The 14,112-nt window shown below is 50.5% G+C and overlaps 8 protein-coding genes across 8 annotated transcripts; 4 read left to right on the forward strand and 4 right to left on the reverse strand.

Moving 5' to 3' along the window:
• Positions 1 to 139: 139 nt before the first annotated feature.
• P152DRAFT_405752 (uncharacterized protein) lies at positions 140 to 823 on the forward strand (the record flags this gene model as incomplete). The annotated part of the gene is made up of 1 exon (XM_033676833.1): positions 140 to 823. The coding sequence occupies one exon, from the start codon at positions 140 to 142 to the stop codon at positions 821 to 823; it is 684 nt and encodes a 227-aa protein (XP_033529928.1).
• A 115-nt stretch (positions 824 to 938) lies between these two features.
• On the reverse strand, positions 939 to 1,525 carry P152DRAFT_425148 (DUF427-domain-containing protein). The gene is made up of 2 exons (XM_033677230.1): positions 1,378 to 1,525; positions 939 to 1,319 (listed from the first exon to the last, which is right to left on the reverse strand). The coding sequence occupies exons 1-2, from the start codon at positions 1,465 to 1,467 to the stop codon at positions 1,104 to 1,106; spliced, it is 306 nt and encodes a 101-aa protein (XP_033529929.1). The 5' UTR covers positions 1,468 to 1,525; the 3' UTR covers positions 939 to 1,103.
• A 1,670-nt stretch (positions 1,526 to 3,195) lies between these two features.
• P152DRAFT_405743 (Ctr copper transporter) lies at positions 3,196 to 3,796 on the forward strand (the record flags this gene model as incomplete). The annotated part of the gene is made up of 3 exons (XM_033676831.1): positions 3,196 to 3,220; positions 3,327 to 3,514; positions 3,551 to 3,796. Coding segments are annotated over 3 exons (459 nt in total), but the record flags the coding sequence as incomplete, so codon positions are not given.
• A 1,175-nt stretch (positions 3,797 to 4,971) lies between these two features.
• Positions 4,972 to 7,347, forward strand: P152DRAFT_444118 (putative dipeptidyl peptidase 4; the record flags this gene model as incomplete). Its single annotated transcript, XM_033677797.1, has 2 exons — positions 4,972 to 6,150; positions 6,203 to 7,347. The coding sequence occupies exons 1-2, from the start codon at positions 4,983 to 4,985 to the stop codon at positions 7,345 to 7,347; spliced, it is 2,313 nt and encodes a 770-aa protein (XP_033529931.1). The 5' UTR covers positions 4,972 to 4,982.
• A 47-nt stretch (positions 7,348 to 7,394) lies between these two features.
• On the reverse strand, positions 7,395 to 8,786 carry P152DRAFT_405704 (alpha/beta-hydrolase; the record flags this gene model as incomplete). Its single annotated transcript, XM_033676829.1, has 2 exons — positions 7,395 to 7,938; positions 7,999 to 8,786. The coding sequence occupies 2 exons, from the start codon at positions 8,784 to 8,786 to the stop codon at positions 7,395 to 7,397; spliced, it is 1,332 nt and encodes a 443-aa protein (XP_033529932.1).
• A 232-nt stretch (positions 8,787 to 9,018) lies between these two features.
• On the forward strand, positions 9,019 to 10,923 carry P152DRAFT_452989 (Pkinase-domain-containing protein; the record flags this gene model as incomplete). Its single annotated transcript, XM_033678331.1, has 3 exons — positions 9,019 to 9,050; positions 9,336 to 9,903; positions 9,976 to 10,923. The coding sequence occupies 3 exons, from the start codon at positions 9,019 to 9,021 to the stop codon at positions 10,921 to 10,923; spliced, it is 1,548 nt and encodes a 515-aa protein (XP_033529933.1).
• Positions 10,924 to 10,935: 12 nt separating this feature from the next.
• On the reverse strand, positions 10,936 to 12,202 carry P152DRAFT_485576 (alpha/beta-hydrolase; the record flags this gene model as incomplete). Its single annotated transcript, XM_033682053.1, has 3 exons — positions 10,936 to 11,280; positions 11,332 to 12,076; positions 12,128 to 12,202. 3 exons carry the CDS (start codon positions 12,200 to 12,202, stop codon positions 11,177 to 11,179), a joined length of 924 nt encoding a protein of 307 aa, XP_033529934.1. The 3' UTR covers positions 10,936 to 11,176.
• A 608-nt stretch (positions 12,203 to 12,810) lies between these two features.
• Positions 12,811 to 13,219, reverse strand: P152DRAFT_477447 (uncharacterized protein; the record flags this gene model as incomplete). The annotated part of the gene is made up of 2 exons (XM_033681584.1): positions 12,811 to 12,878; positions 13,015 to 13,219. The coding sequence occupies 2 exons, from the start codon at positions 13,217 to 13,219 to the stop codon at positions 12,811 to 12,813; spliced, it is 273 nt and encodes a 90-aa protein (XP_033529935.1).
• Positions 13,220 to 14,112: the final 893 nt, after the last annotated feature.

Here is a 14,112-nt window from a genome sequence, read left to right on the forward strand (position 1 = left end):
GAGGTTTGATTCTGGCGTTCCGTCAGACCCTGCCCGAAGTTCTACAAGACTGTCAACTGCCCGGTGGAGGCCGAACTCTGCAGAGCTAGGACACGAAGCAGGCTCTGATGCGGGTCATCGTCCATCATCGGCTACGAGGATGCCAGTGTCCGCCTCTTCGCATTATCCAATATCGAAAGAGCAGCTGGATGAAATCCGATTAGGTTGGACTACGTGGACTGCAACAGAGCCTAGGCCTACACGAGATGCGAGCGGGACACTCCATTTCGCGTCTCATCCGGACTTCCAGCCCAATAAATCCCCATCCGAAATTCTTCGCGAAGGCTCCTTCGGAGGGACGTACTTCCGGCCTCTTTACTCGAAAGCGCTAGGGACTACCATTTCGGACGACTGGCGCGAACTTCCTTCTTCCTGGGTTAAAGGACTAAACATTTCAAAGTTTCTAACGAGTTCAGAATACGATCCGACGATCAATAAGTTCGGCGTCGCGTGTGGTCAGAGCATCGAAGAATGGGAGGCGGCCGGGTGGATTCACCACCAGTACGATGTTCGTGGATGGCTTCAGTGGTATTGTCGCTTCTTCATGGGCAGACGATGTGACGATGATGAGTGGCAAATCGGCCGGTGGATGAGATGCGCTGGGGATACGGGACGCTGGAAAAGAGCGCTTCTGAAGAACTATGTGGCGATGGGCGTCAGGAATGTCGCGGACGAGGGCCTTGACGAAGCGGAGAGTGTCAGTCCCGTGATACACCAGACTTGTCACCACTGGGCCTTCGAGGCTAAGCAGCCTATCCTCGACGAGTTCTGGGAAACGCAATAGTAGGTAACGATTCAAGGGTATGGACATTCATTTCCATACTAATACTATAATTGAACATGAATTTGCTTGGGTGGTCGGTTGGGTCATAGGTCACACCATTGTATCACGGCGACGTGGGTTCAACGATTTCTTTCATCTACTTCACTATGTGGTCTCCTAGTCTGATCCATGGCCGGCAATCTATGCTTGCCCTGCTGCCGCTTTAGTATGGCTTCTATTTCAGATACTTTTTGCTTTTCCTTACTTCCTCCTTTATGAACCGCCTCCCATCTTGGGCCCTCTATGCGCCATCAATTTCTACCTTCGATTTGTAGAAAGCGACATATCCTTTGATACTCAGCGCCTTCTCTTTCGGATCGGGATAGTACCAAGCGGCATCTTCCAACACTTCGTCTCCGACCTTGATAGTGTAGTATGACGCTATCCCTTTCCAGGGACAAAACGTGGTGGTTTTAGTCTCCGTGAAGTGGGCGGTTTTCAGGCTCTCCGGCGGAAACTGAGATCTGTCAGCACGGAGAGATGGGCGAATCTAAGCATGAGTCTGGTACACTCACGTATATGTTCGACTCAACGACCTCGTACTTTTCAGAGGCGGCAATGATTATGCCGTTGATCTTTGCGGTAACGTGGCCGGACTTCGACATCGTGGTTACAGGTTATCTGGTGTACAACGTTGGAGTAAAGCTGGATTCTAAGTTGGATAAATGTAAAGAAGAAGTCCACTCGAACAAAGATTCAGAACTATCGCTCGTTCCAATTATATCTAATTCACATCATCATGGATAATTTGATGCGATGATGCTTACGAATCGAGCATCGACGAATCAACCAATCAGACGGCCAAGCAGGATTAATAATCGACTGAGAACTGTACATCCATCTTGTTGATCATACTTTGCTCTTGATGTCTACCATTTGAATGCTTGTTGGAACCCTTCTTAATTCTAACTTCAGCCTCTTGTGCTCCCTCAGGTAAGCGATTAAACCAGTTTATCACAATTTGGGACCTTAGGTAAGTACCACGCTCATCATCCACATCGAGCTTAGAATCCGAATCCAACGGATGTCCTCAGGGAATGCTGTATCACAGAAATTGACGTTAAGTGCTTTTCGGAGATTTGCTTATGAGTACTCTATCTATTTCATACTACATTTCTTGGATTGACAAGCAGATCCGAATGACTCTTTTGCCCAAAAATATTGATGACTCTTGCTTCTATGTCGTACAAAGATGACCGCTCACAGGACAGTTCAGGCTAGGAAATGCTATAATGCAGCAATCCGTGGAACAGGAATACTGAAAGCTTCATAATAGTTCTGAGGTTAGTGTATACCGCAGGACGGATACTCAACATCAGATGCATCGTGCATGGATTATGCAACACCTTGAACTGACGCGGGGTGGCGGCTTAAGCTTCACAGGACGGCCGCCACAGCCATTCTGCGAACAGCACATGTCCCTCTACGGCGTGAGAGCACTTTTGAGCACATTTCTTCCATTTTTGAGCCAATCGCCATTTGCATCTCATTTCAACTGCAACGAAGCCTGGAATTATGAATAGCAGAGTATTGCCCTGAGCTCTGGAGTGGCACGGTCTTACCGAACAGTATACCCAGCACTCACTTCCAATTTTTCGGAGTGGTGATAGATCATTGGGGTTAGTTGTGGTCGAACTTTGCGGAAATCCTGGTCTCGGAGTGTGCCGAGCAATGTTGAATGGACCGTCGCAGTAGCTTTGTGTCCAAACCAGGGCTTTCCATGCCACAAGGCAATTGCAGTGGTCTGTACTGCAGCTTCAGTTAAGCAACTTCACGATCCACATTCGGTGGAGTGAGCGTGGGCGACTCCTGCCATAACTGAATGGAGCTGGATTGAGCACAATAAGTCTTGGCTCCCGCATGTGTATTGTCAAGGACCCCCGGCATATATGTAGGTATGTTTTCCCAACCGCCATCTGCTTTCCGGTTCACCTCACTTGATGTTTACATCGAACATAACTTCACTCCTCCAGCTTCATTCTAACTTCGCACACTTGGAACGAACATTCACGTACTCCAAATATCTATTTTGCCAAGATCTTTTTGCCGAGAACTTTCACAAGTAACAACCGAAGTATTCACTGCCACTGAAGTCACTGTCAGCTTGACTTCCTCACGGACGAACCGATTCCCAAGAACCATGTCGATGTCGATGAGCTCAATGGTCGGAATGGACCATGGAGACATGGCCATGTCATCTACTGCATCCGCTGCTGCTGCTACTATGACTGCTAAGGCCATGGGGGGAATGAGCATGGGCGGCGGAAGTAGCTGCAAGATCTCGGTATGTATCTCCTTTATCCTTAGGCGTGGACTGAAAGCTAACGCCCTCCACGATGTTGTGGAATTGGAATGTTAGTAAGTGATTCCCTTGAATCCAATACGATGTTTCCGCTCCACCCGCTAGCTCCGTGAATTGGCGGTAAAGCCAAGGACCATATACATGTACTGATTCTGCCAACAGTGGACGCCTGCTTCCTTTCAAAATCCTGGCACATCACCTCCAAGGGCATGTTTGCCGGAAGCTGCATCGGTGTCATCCTTCTAGTCATGGTTCTTGAACTTCTGAGGCGCCTCGGCAAGGAGTACGACCGCCTGATCCTCCGACAGCACCAAACCGCCATCGGAATCGCGCCTGCCTGCCCCAACCCTGTAGCTGCCGGGAGCGACGCCGAGAGCGACCCGAAGAACACTGCTGTCACCGGAGCCGCAGCCGTAGGGGCTGTGACCGCCTGTACCGGGCCGACGGCGACCTTCAGGCCTAACGTCTTGCAGCAGGCGATCCGTGCGCTCTTGCATATGCTCCAATTCGCCGTGGCGTACTTCGTCATGCTGTTGGCGATGTATTACAATGGTTATATAATCATCTGCATCTTCATCGGTGCGTTCATTGGCAGCTTTTTGTTCAGCTGGGAGGCGGTTTCATTTGGGTAAGACCCCGTTTCCGCGTCTATTCTGCTACCGTGCAGTCCGCTAACAGTTCTTCAGCGGACCAAAGGAAGAAGTCACGGTGTGTTGTGGTTGATCTTGAGTCCCGGGACCGTCGAATTTACCGGAGCTTGAACCAATTTCGCCATTCCAGTGAGCAATCGTATTCTTAAGCTAGTCCAAACGGATCGGGTTCAGTATGAGTTAATTCTTGCATTATGAGGGATGGACTGCAGCATCCCACTTCTCATCTGAGATTCCAGTATCCGAATACCTTGACCCCACGCATCCGAGTTTTAACAGAGAGCGGCAACATTCTGATAGCAATGGACGTCTAACCCAGCAAACTTTATGAGTCGTGAATTTCGATACAGCCCGGCTTGATCTTGAATTGCGGGTTGACGTCCCTGAAACACGGCTTCGGTCTCCCAGATGATAAGTTCAATTGCCTAAAAGAATCGTTCTGCCTCGTCTTGGTGATCTCTCTCCTCAATGCACTGGCCGCACTGCTCTGTCTTGAGCGATGGTTCTGTAGTGATAGGGGATGTTTTGGCCTTGTAGCCTTGTGGCCTCGCCTGCGCGCCAGCGCTCCCCGCCCACACACCAACTTGTATCCCTACCTCCACCCCACCCCTACTCAGGGGAAAGATTTCATCATCCCGATCTCTTGACCATTCTTACATATCATCGCAATAAAATTGCGTTCCCAGCCTGTTTTCTAAGCCTATCTACGCTTGATTGTACTGCGTGACAAAGGTCCTATGAACGCATGCATTGATCCTCGCTCCAACAAGGATGATGTTGCAACTGACCGTTGACGGCCAGGGGACGAATCTGATGACCTTCCATGTCGAGACGACTAGAGTATGGATCTGCAACCCGTCAGGTACAAGCTCCCTGTACTATCTATCATCAAATTTGAAATACAATCCTCGCGATATCCGCTGCATAGGTAGCTTCCTACAATGGATTCCTTGGCCATGGAAGCTGGTCTGGCGCTGGGGAGATAGGATTGCGCGATTCCGACGATTAATTTGCTGCAGTGATATGCGACTTCCCATCTTGCCGGTATCACTTGTGATTGAGGTAGGACACCCGATCTGCCATCATTCAAAAGAGCTGGGATTCCTCAACATGTTTGGTGCTCTATTCGGTTTCGTCAAATTTCCGACTGAAGGTTTATCTACCCAAAATGATTACTTCAGCCATTCCCCTCGTTCTCGTTCTGATTTCTAGTCTTGTCCATGCCATAGACTCCCCGCAAGACCAAAACAAGCTCCTGTCATTCAACGAAACCGTGGTGACCCAAACCCTGCGTGCAGAACGGGCCTCTTATGACTGGGTCTCTACAGGAGAGGATGGAGAATATATCACGAGCCAAAACGGAAACCTGGTGATCGAGAATGTCGCATCGAACAAGTCGGAAGTATGGCTGTCGTCGGTCCAAATCCCCGAGGACTACTGGGAATACTGGATCAAGCCGGACGCGACGAAGGTCCTATGGGCGGTTAATTATACGAAGCAGTATCGCTATTCATATTTTGCCTCGTACCTCGTCCTTGACGTCGCAAGTGGCATCACAGAACCTCTTGTGGACGACCAAATCGGAGACATCCAGTACGCTACGTGGAGCCCGACCGATGATGTGATCGCATTCGTCCGAGGGAATGATCTATATGTCTGGGATGCCGGCAATGTCACCCAGGTCACCTTCGACGGCGGCCCAGACACGTTCAACGGCGTCCCCGACTGGGTCTACGAGGAAGAAATTCTCGGCGACCGACACTCTCTGTGGTTCAGCCCCGATGGTGACAAGCTCGCCTATCTCGCCTTCAATGAGACTGGCGTTGAAACGTTCACGGTGCCCTATTATATGGACGGCGAAGATGCGCCGCCATATCTACGAGAGCTTGACCTTCGATACCCAAAGGTTGGAACGAAGAATCCCACCGTCTCGTTTAATGTCTTGGATCTGGGTACATTCAGAGCCACCAGGTTCCCCACTGATGTTTTTCCAGTCGACGACTTCATTATCGGCGAGGTTGCATGGCTCGCGTCAGAGCACGCATATGTCGCCTATCGCGCTTATAATCGCGTTCAGGATCACGAGAAAATCGTGCTGGTCAACGCTGTAACCCTGGGAAGTACAATAACGCGTGAAAGACAGGTCGAAGAAGGGTGGCTAGATAACAACTTAGCCATTCAGTTCGTTGGAGCGGTCAGTTCCAATTCGACCTACCGCAATGGCACTGAATACCATGTTGATCTTTCTGATTCTTCTGGATACAACCACCTCTACCTTTTCTCTGTTCAGGCTGGGAAAGCCATTCCCCTCACTTCAGGGGACTGGGAAGTTACAGGTGAGTGGCACATCCTAGGACCCGGAGACCACAATACTAACTTGAGCGATAGATATTCTTAAGGTCGATACTGCTCGGTCGTTGATCTATTACCGGTCTACGGAGCATCATAGTACAGAACGTCATATCTTCTCTATCAACTATCAGACACTCGAAAAAAAGCCTCTCGTCGACCCAAATGAGCCCGCTGTCTGGTCGGCATCCTTCAGCAGTGGAGGGGGCTTCTATCTGCTTTCCTACCTAGGCCCAGACGTTCCCTATCAAGAGCTCTACTCCATCAACTCAACCAAACCACTCCGGACCGTGACGTCTAATGCGGCACTGGCCGAAGCACTGAGGGGATACAAGCTCCCAAAGATCTCCTACTTTGAGCTTGAGCATCCGTCCGGTGTGACTCTAAATGTCATGCAAAGACTCCCAGCAGATTTCAATCCCCACAAAAAATACCCAGTCCTTTCTCATCCATATGGTGGACCCGGTTCGCAGAGCGTGAGCAAGTCGTTCCAGCCACTTACATGGGAAGCGTACATCGCGTCCGACCCGGAGCTTCAGTACGCCACGTGGATCATCGACAATCGCGGGACCGGATATAAAGGCCGGGCATTCCGTGGTATTGTGACGAAGCAGCTGGGCAAACTGGAAGCTGAAGACCAAGTCTGGGCGGTGCAAGAGCTCTTGAAAAAGAATAGCTGGGCAGATCCAGAGAAGATAGTGCAGTTTGGTTGGTCATTTGGGGCGTATCTTACGGCCAAGGTCGTCGAGCTTGACTCCGGTGTGATTTCGCTTGGTCTAATCACAGCCCCGGTAAGTGATTGGCGGTTCTACGACAGCATGTACACCGAGCGATACATGAAGACTCCTGAACTGAACCCAGGAGGTTACGAAGAGACTGCCGTAGAAAAGGTCGATGGTTTTAAGAACATCGCAGGAGGAATATTGATTCAACATGGCACTGGAGATGACAATGTGCACTTCGCTAATTCTGCTGTTCTCGTCGATACGTTGATCTCAGGGGGTATCAGTCCGGAAAAGATGCAGGTGCAGTGGCTCACGGACAGCGACCATAGCATTGTGTTTCACGGAGGCAACTTGTTCCTTTACAAGCAGCTCACGAAGAAGCTGTACGAGGAGAAAAAGAGAGTCAGTCCAAGTGGAGGCCACTCATGGAGCAAAAGAGCTGCTCCGCTTTCCGCATGATCATTAGATATATCTTAGCCCCGCAATCAAGAAAGCGAATATATTGTTCACTGGCTCATTTGCACTTGTGCCGACTGTCGCCGATCTTCATTGACCTCTGCCTGGGACGGCCGCTCCGTGCCAGACTCCTCTCTGTTCCAGACTTGCTGGGAAAATTGAACGGCATCCTCGAAGACTGCCCATTTCGATTGACGTTCGCTTTCCTTGAGCCATCCATCCGGCATCTGGGTCCAACCATGCCGAACCCCCTCAACTCTCCGCACGCTGAGTTGCGCTCCTCGTCCGGCCTTGTCGACTTTGGAGGCCCATTCTTCTCCTTGAACAGTAAGATTGTCTATCGCGGGGAGCACCAGTAATATTCTTGTGAATGGATGAAGTGCTGTAGATTTCGTTGTCATTTTCCGGTCGGGCGTGTTGAGCGTTTCACTTTCTTCGGCCTTCAATGGGGGATATAGGTCCATTTCCACTTCAACTTCATGATTTGGATCTAAAAGTCCCGGGGATGCTCGAGGATGGGCGGAGAGTTCTCTCGAAACGTATGTCTCCGCTAGAAGATCGCCGATATTCATCGAATTCCACCAATTCGGGGGACTGGTCATGTTCTCGGGCTTTGCCATATCCATGGCCTCTCCCACTTTATTCCCAGCCGACGCTTCAGATACGTTGGGGGCATTAGGGGCTGGAGCTGGAGGTCTCTCGGAAGGTAGAAGTCGCAAGTCGAAGGGAGCATAAAATATCAACAGGGCCACTGGTCGCCGCTGTGGATAATGGGGAATAGGTGATGGCCAGCCGGATTTTGAGGTTGGCGTCCCCATGATATGCTCGAAGGGTTTAAGAAGAGTTTCCGGAATATGCATTCCAAGATTCAGTGCAATATTCGCCCCTGAACTGAAACCGGAGATTGCGACCCGATCTGTGTCAAGAAGATCACGCTCATCGCCCTCCTCTTTGGCATTCTTGACGGGACCGTATAGATTGGCCAAGATCCCCGACCTCAGCTGCTTCCCAGAATCACTTGTGCTGTCGAAAATCGCACGAAGTACGTCCTCGGCGTCTTCCAATGCGGCTGGGAAGGGATCCGCCGGTGCCATCCGGTAATCCACGCTGATCACGATCGCACCAAGCCTGCGAGCCATGAGAGCACAGAAAGGCGCCTGTTCTAAACAGCCTCCGAGGAAAAACCCACCGCCATGGAAGTCCAGCACAATGGGAGCAGGCTCCCAAGAACCGTCTGGAGGATGTGTGAGGCTAGGGGGAATAAAGACATAGAGTGGGATTTTATGTTTTCCATCCCTTCCTGTGAGATTCAGTATTACCGGATATGGGCCTTCTGGGTTGGTGAAATTTAAGACTTGGGTTGGAACGAATCGAGGCAATTTGACTAAAGCAGAGCGCCACTGAACGGAGAACGGTAGTGAGGTCCAACTCCTGCGTGACATGGTGGACTTGGGGTTCCGTAATTAGGGGAGTCTGAAGGAAAATGGGAGGATTCGACACAAAGGAGCGTTATACGAGTTAGAATATTGTATCGAGCAGAACGGACATAATAAAGCTTCAGGCTGTGGCAATGATGATGATTCTACAGAACCGATCTATCTCCACCGTCGTGTTTTAGAGGGCAGTGCAGATCGGTCGAATCGTGAATTCGTGATGCATCCAGGCCAGTGAATGATGTCACACGCACTTCGATATTTCAGGTTAGCGTGAGTGGCGCTGGCAGGTTCATGTGGCTGATGAGGCCTTATAGCCTGAAGCATCAAAACGATTTTGCAACTGACCCAATAATATCTCTTTGTTGACTCTAGCGCAACTTGGCAAGAAGTAGCCCCTTGATTGGTTGGATTTGCCATACACAGCCTCCGCGAATCGCCTCCTCCAGCGTTTACTGACTTCTCAGTCCAGGACATCTGACAACCATGCGCAATCCTCCATGTTAAAGGTCAAATCGGCTACATTCTAAACGCCCTCGACCCTTAATAAATTCCTAGCCAAACCTCTTTCATCGAAACCGACCTGCAACTCCCCTCGCTTGCTGGGCTACTCTTTCCTCTGACCGAAATACCAGCACGCTGCCATCATCTTCCCCTCCGTGACTTCAAAACGGCGGACTTAACCCCCCATCAGTCCTCCTCCGGTATTCGTACTCCAGGCTCGGAAGCAGAGGAGTCTGTGTCTAACTCACATACAGCACACGGCCAAGCACCAACACGTCCGAAGCTTTCGTCGCGCCCCTCGACTACCACTCCCAGCCGGACTAGTAGCCGTGCTCCCACCGCTCCGCCATCCCCGTTGGCAGTCGCATCGGCAATCAAGACCGCCGGTGATCTTCTCTGGGATCCGCAGTACACGTCGCGGCCTCGTCTACCTTATATCGGGCCGACGTACATTGGTACTATTACGGTCAACGATCGTACCGAAAGCTCTATCAGCGTACAGAGTCTTGGTGGCGGACAATATCCGTCTCCCGTGCGGAAGTCAGGCAACATGGATCCAGGGAAGAGACATCCGAGTAGTTTCCAGCAACTCGAGAAGCTTGGAGAGGGGACATACGCGACAGTAAGTAGCACATGACAAATCCGTGGCTCATGGATCGCAAGGACGTGTGGCTGACATATGCTCTCCTATTAGGTATTCAAAGGGAGGAATCGCCAAACTGGAGAATATGTTGCCCTGAAAGAGATTCACCTCGACTCTGAGGAAGGCACACCCAGCACGGCTATTCGTGAGATTTCTCTCATGAAGGAACTGAAACACAAGAATATCGTCTCTCTTCATGACGTTATCCACACCGAGAACAAGCTCATGCTTGTGTTCGAGTACATGGACAAAGATTTGAAGAAGTACATGGACTCCCGCGGCGACCGAGGCGCACTTGATCCAACGACCATCAAATCGTTCATGTATCAGTTGCTGAAAGGCATCGCCTTCTGCCATGAGAACCGTGTCCTCCACCGAGACCTCAAGCCGCAGAACCTCCTCATCAACAATCAAGGAGACCTCAAACTAGCCGATTTTGGGTTGGCTCGCGCCTTCGGCATCCCCGTCAATACGTTCAGCAATGAGGTCGTCACCCTTTGGTATCGAGCACCAGATGTCCTTCTCGGTTCACGGACATATAATACGAGCATTGACATCTGGTCGGCAGGCTGTATCATGGCCGAGATGTACACGGGACGCCCTCTCTTCCCCGGCACAACTAACGAAGACCAACTCCAGAAGATCTTCCGTCTAATGGGAACTCCCTCGGCTCGGAGTTGGCCCGACCTGCCCAATTTGCCCGAATACAAGGCCAATTTCCAAGTCTATGCCACCCAAGATTTGAGGATGATCATCCCGCAAATCGATCCGGTCGGCCTGTCTCTCTTGACCAGTATGCTTCAGATGCGTCCGGACCTTCGCATCACGGCCGCAGACGGCCTCAAACATCCCTGGTTCAACGGAATGGCGCCATCCAACCAGCCTCAGCCGATGCCTATGCAGGGGGTGCAGGGAGGCATGGGGCCGCCACAAGTCCCGCAACAGCAGCAATGGGGTCCACAATCACACATGCCGCCACCGCAACAAGGGGCTTATTAGGAATGGGAAGTTGGGAAGTACAGTGGGAGCGATAAACGGTTGGGCCATTCTCCATCAACAAAGATCCCTAGCTTGCATTCTTTTTTCGTGTAATGCTTACAACAATCATGATATATCACGACGATTTCCGAGACGTCCAATCTAAGGTCTGGCGATATTCATAATTCACCGACATTGATTCGTTCATTTCATGCATTTTCGTGGCCGTGACTATTCGTGGACCTAACCGATCCCAATTTTGTCACTAGATTCATCACAGCATGGGTTTCGCAGTCGTTTCGGGGTCCCTCCGCTCCAATATCCAATTCGTCACATCTTCTGCAAAGGTCTCCCTGTCCTTACCTGGCTCGGCATGCACTAGACCACTAGAATTAGACGCGTATCCGAGCAGAGTGCGAACCGACTTACATTTGTGGTACCATCCCTCATAGATCTTGAACGTTAGATCCTCCAGCTTCGTCCGCTCCACAAACTTCTTCGTGCCGTCGAAATCACACACCCCATCCGCCGTCCCATGGCTTACCCACAACCGCGTCTTCCCCCCCTCTCCGCGCCCTTCATGCACCGATACCTTGCCGGAAGCAAGGTCCTCCGCTCGTTCAATCAGCGCCGCCAGCCCTTCCAACGACCCCGTGTCATGGCACAGCGCATCCTCCACGTAATCCTTCTGCACCTGCGGATCGCGACTCAGCAACGTCGGTTCGATCGTATTCGTGAGCTGGAACCGGGGAAGCAGCTTTCCGGCTAGTCTCCCCACCGCCACTTTGATCCACGTCGGTTGCGTGGAGGGATGGAAGGCGATAAAGGGCGCCTCAACGAGGAACCCGCGGATCTGCGAGAGGATGGCGGGTGGGCCACGGTCGACGAAGGTTAGCACCTCGCCTCCGCCCATCGAATGGCCCATCAGAAAGACTGGTACGGGCGACGGTAAGACCGACTCGATGACGCTAGCTATGTCGGATATGACCAGTGACGTCGGACCTGTTTGGCCGTGGTCCGGTCGGGATGGAGACGTGCGACCCCAGCCTCGCTGGTCGAACGATACTACCTCGATACCTTTGCGTGCAAAAGTCGGGAAGAGATCCCCATAAGCGTTACAATGATCGCTGAATCCATGGACGAAGACGAGTAGGGAGGATGCGGTGCCTGTCGGCTACTCAGGATTGTAAGCAGATGGTTGATTCGGACTATGCGCTAGATATACCTTCCACCTCTTCGTATATAGTTCTACCCCATCGGGAACGGTCAACGTGGTTTCGACGGTTGAGATATCAGCCATGTTGCGCTCGGGATCTACACGGCAAACAGATATTTATACGTCAACTAATAACAATAAAGATTGATAGTGATACCACACATATGCGAACGGTCTCCAACGCGTATGCAATGGTTGGGACTTTAGGAGTTGTGTTGATCGTTTTGGCGTGTCAATCAATCACGGAAACAATAGGATACCTGTTCAGAGGCAGTGAGATGCTTGTATTCGGTCAGAAGTACATAGTTTACCTTGACGGGTATATACCCAGGCTTATGTAATCTTATGTAATCTACAAGGTGCGGTGACTAAGTAATAGCCGCGGAGTTCCGACAAGTTGGGACTAGAGACTTGGAAGTTGAAAATGCCCCTCGAATCACGATCTGATATGTCCCAGCCACTGCATGTGATATTGTGCCTTACGGCCTTACACCCCCTGAAGAGGGCATCGATATGCAACCAAGTCTTCCCTTCGACAGAGAAAGGACGAATATATCCCTTAAAAATAATGTGGAGTTCCTCTTCGTCGCTCTGTTACCCTGAATGTACATGCCTACCTCTCGCCATTGATGTTCTGTCAGTCTCTTTGCATCATTTGCACCTTATGGTCTTCGAGAGCAACTTCCAAACCGTCACCCTGATTCCAGGTTCCCGATCATGGCATCCTTGGTTTGCATATCGTCCTCGTCGTCTGTCGGGTCTTTTATTGTCAGTGGTGCGAGGCGCTTTCAAAGGTCACTGATAGATCTGCTCATTGTTTGCTTCAATCTGAGTATGAAGGTGTGGCTCTCGGTCAGAATGTCCCCTGGGTTGGTGGGGTACTTCCGTAGGCGTACGCAGCAAAAGTGGATATTGGACAGATGCATTGCGAAGCTGCACTGATTGCTTCGTTGAAATTCCATTGTTGATCTCCATGGTAGGCTTCTCAAGCTTCTCGTCCACCTCCATTTCATCAGGTCCTTCTTCCACTTTCTCGACTTCTAGAGAATCCGGGCCATAATCGGGGTCCGATGCAAGCTCTTTAGTCTCATCATTGTCCATCTCGCCCTCTGTGGATAATCCATTGCCCATATAGCGTGTATCGGTATCACATTCCATTCGCTGATTAGAGTCCATATCAAATGCTATCTGACTGAAGTTAGAAGAAGACCCTTCCAAGACGGTGTATTCCCTACCCGTAATTTGTCGAACCATTTCAAATCGCCCAAGGAGTTGAGTTTAATGGTTGACCCATACAGTGCTGTGGCTGCTATCGAACGGTGCTTTTCCGCATCAGCATTCCAACGATCCTTCGCATCCCTACTAACGTTCAGTATATTCCTCGAGAGACACGGTGCAGGGATAGACTGATAATGCCAGAATAGATTTCGCAATCACAAACAACGTGTTAAGTTTCGGGTTGCTGAGATTCGCTTCGTACTCTGATGAACTCACCAACCCTCTCGGCACTAATGAAGTTGTACGCTTTCCGAAGATCACTTTGTTCTGCTCTCGGAGCTTATCAAACTCCTCGTCTGTGGACTTTGACATGGCTAATGTCGGGTAAAAGCGAAGTTGGTTTGTGGTATGGGAGGATGAAGAGTCGGTTTGGAAAGGTATGATACACGGGTGGTAGGCTTCAACTAGATGAATGATTGTCAACAAGATGTGGAAGTGAATTCACAGAACACACGAACAGCGCTTCGCCTTTTAATGATTCGTGACTTGATTTCCGTCAAATCTAAGGTAAGTACCTGTTCAAAGCCTGGCTCTTTCCGTGAAGGATACGATACCATCCCACACCCGCATGAATTCTTGTACTCTCGCCAAGGACGACGACAATTAGTCCGAATACAAATGACCAAAATCTGTCAGGAAGCATAACATGCAAAGGGTGACTGCACGGAGGAACCTTGAGATGACACGGATAGCAAAGAAGAACTTACAACAGGAGT

Source organism: Eremomyces bilateralis, assembly GCF_010015585.1.
Source record: "Eremomyces bilateralis CBS 781.70 unplaced genomic scaffold P152scaffold_38, whole genome shotgun sequence".
NCBI classification, from domain to species: Eukaryota; Fungi; Ascomycota; class Dothideomycetes; order Eremomycetales; family Eremomycetaceae; genus Eremomyces; species Eremomyces bilateralis.

Excerpts from the sequence above, each read along its gene's own strand:
- P152DRAFT_425148 (XM_033677230.1), bottom strand. The coding sequence starts at position 1,467 with ATGTCGAAGTCCGGCCACGTTACCGCAAAGATCAACGGCATAATCATT. Across the intron at positions 1,320-1,377 it reads TCGTTGAGTCGAACATATAC|TTTCCGCCGGAGAGCCTGAA; the intron begins GTGAGTGTACCA and ends GACAGATCTCAG.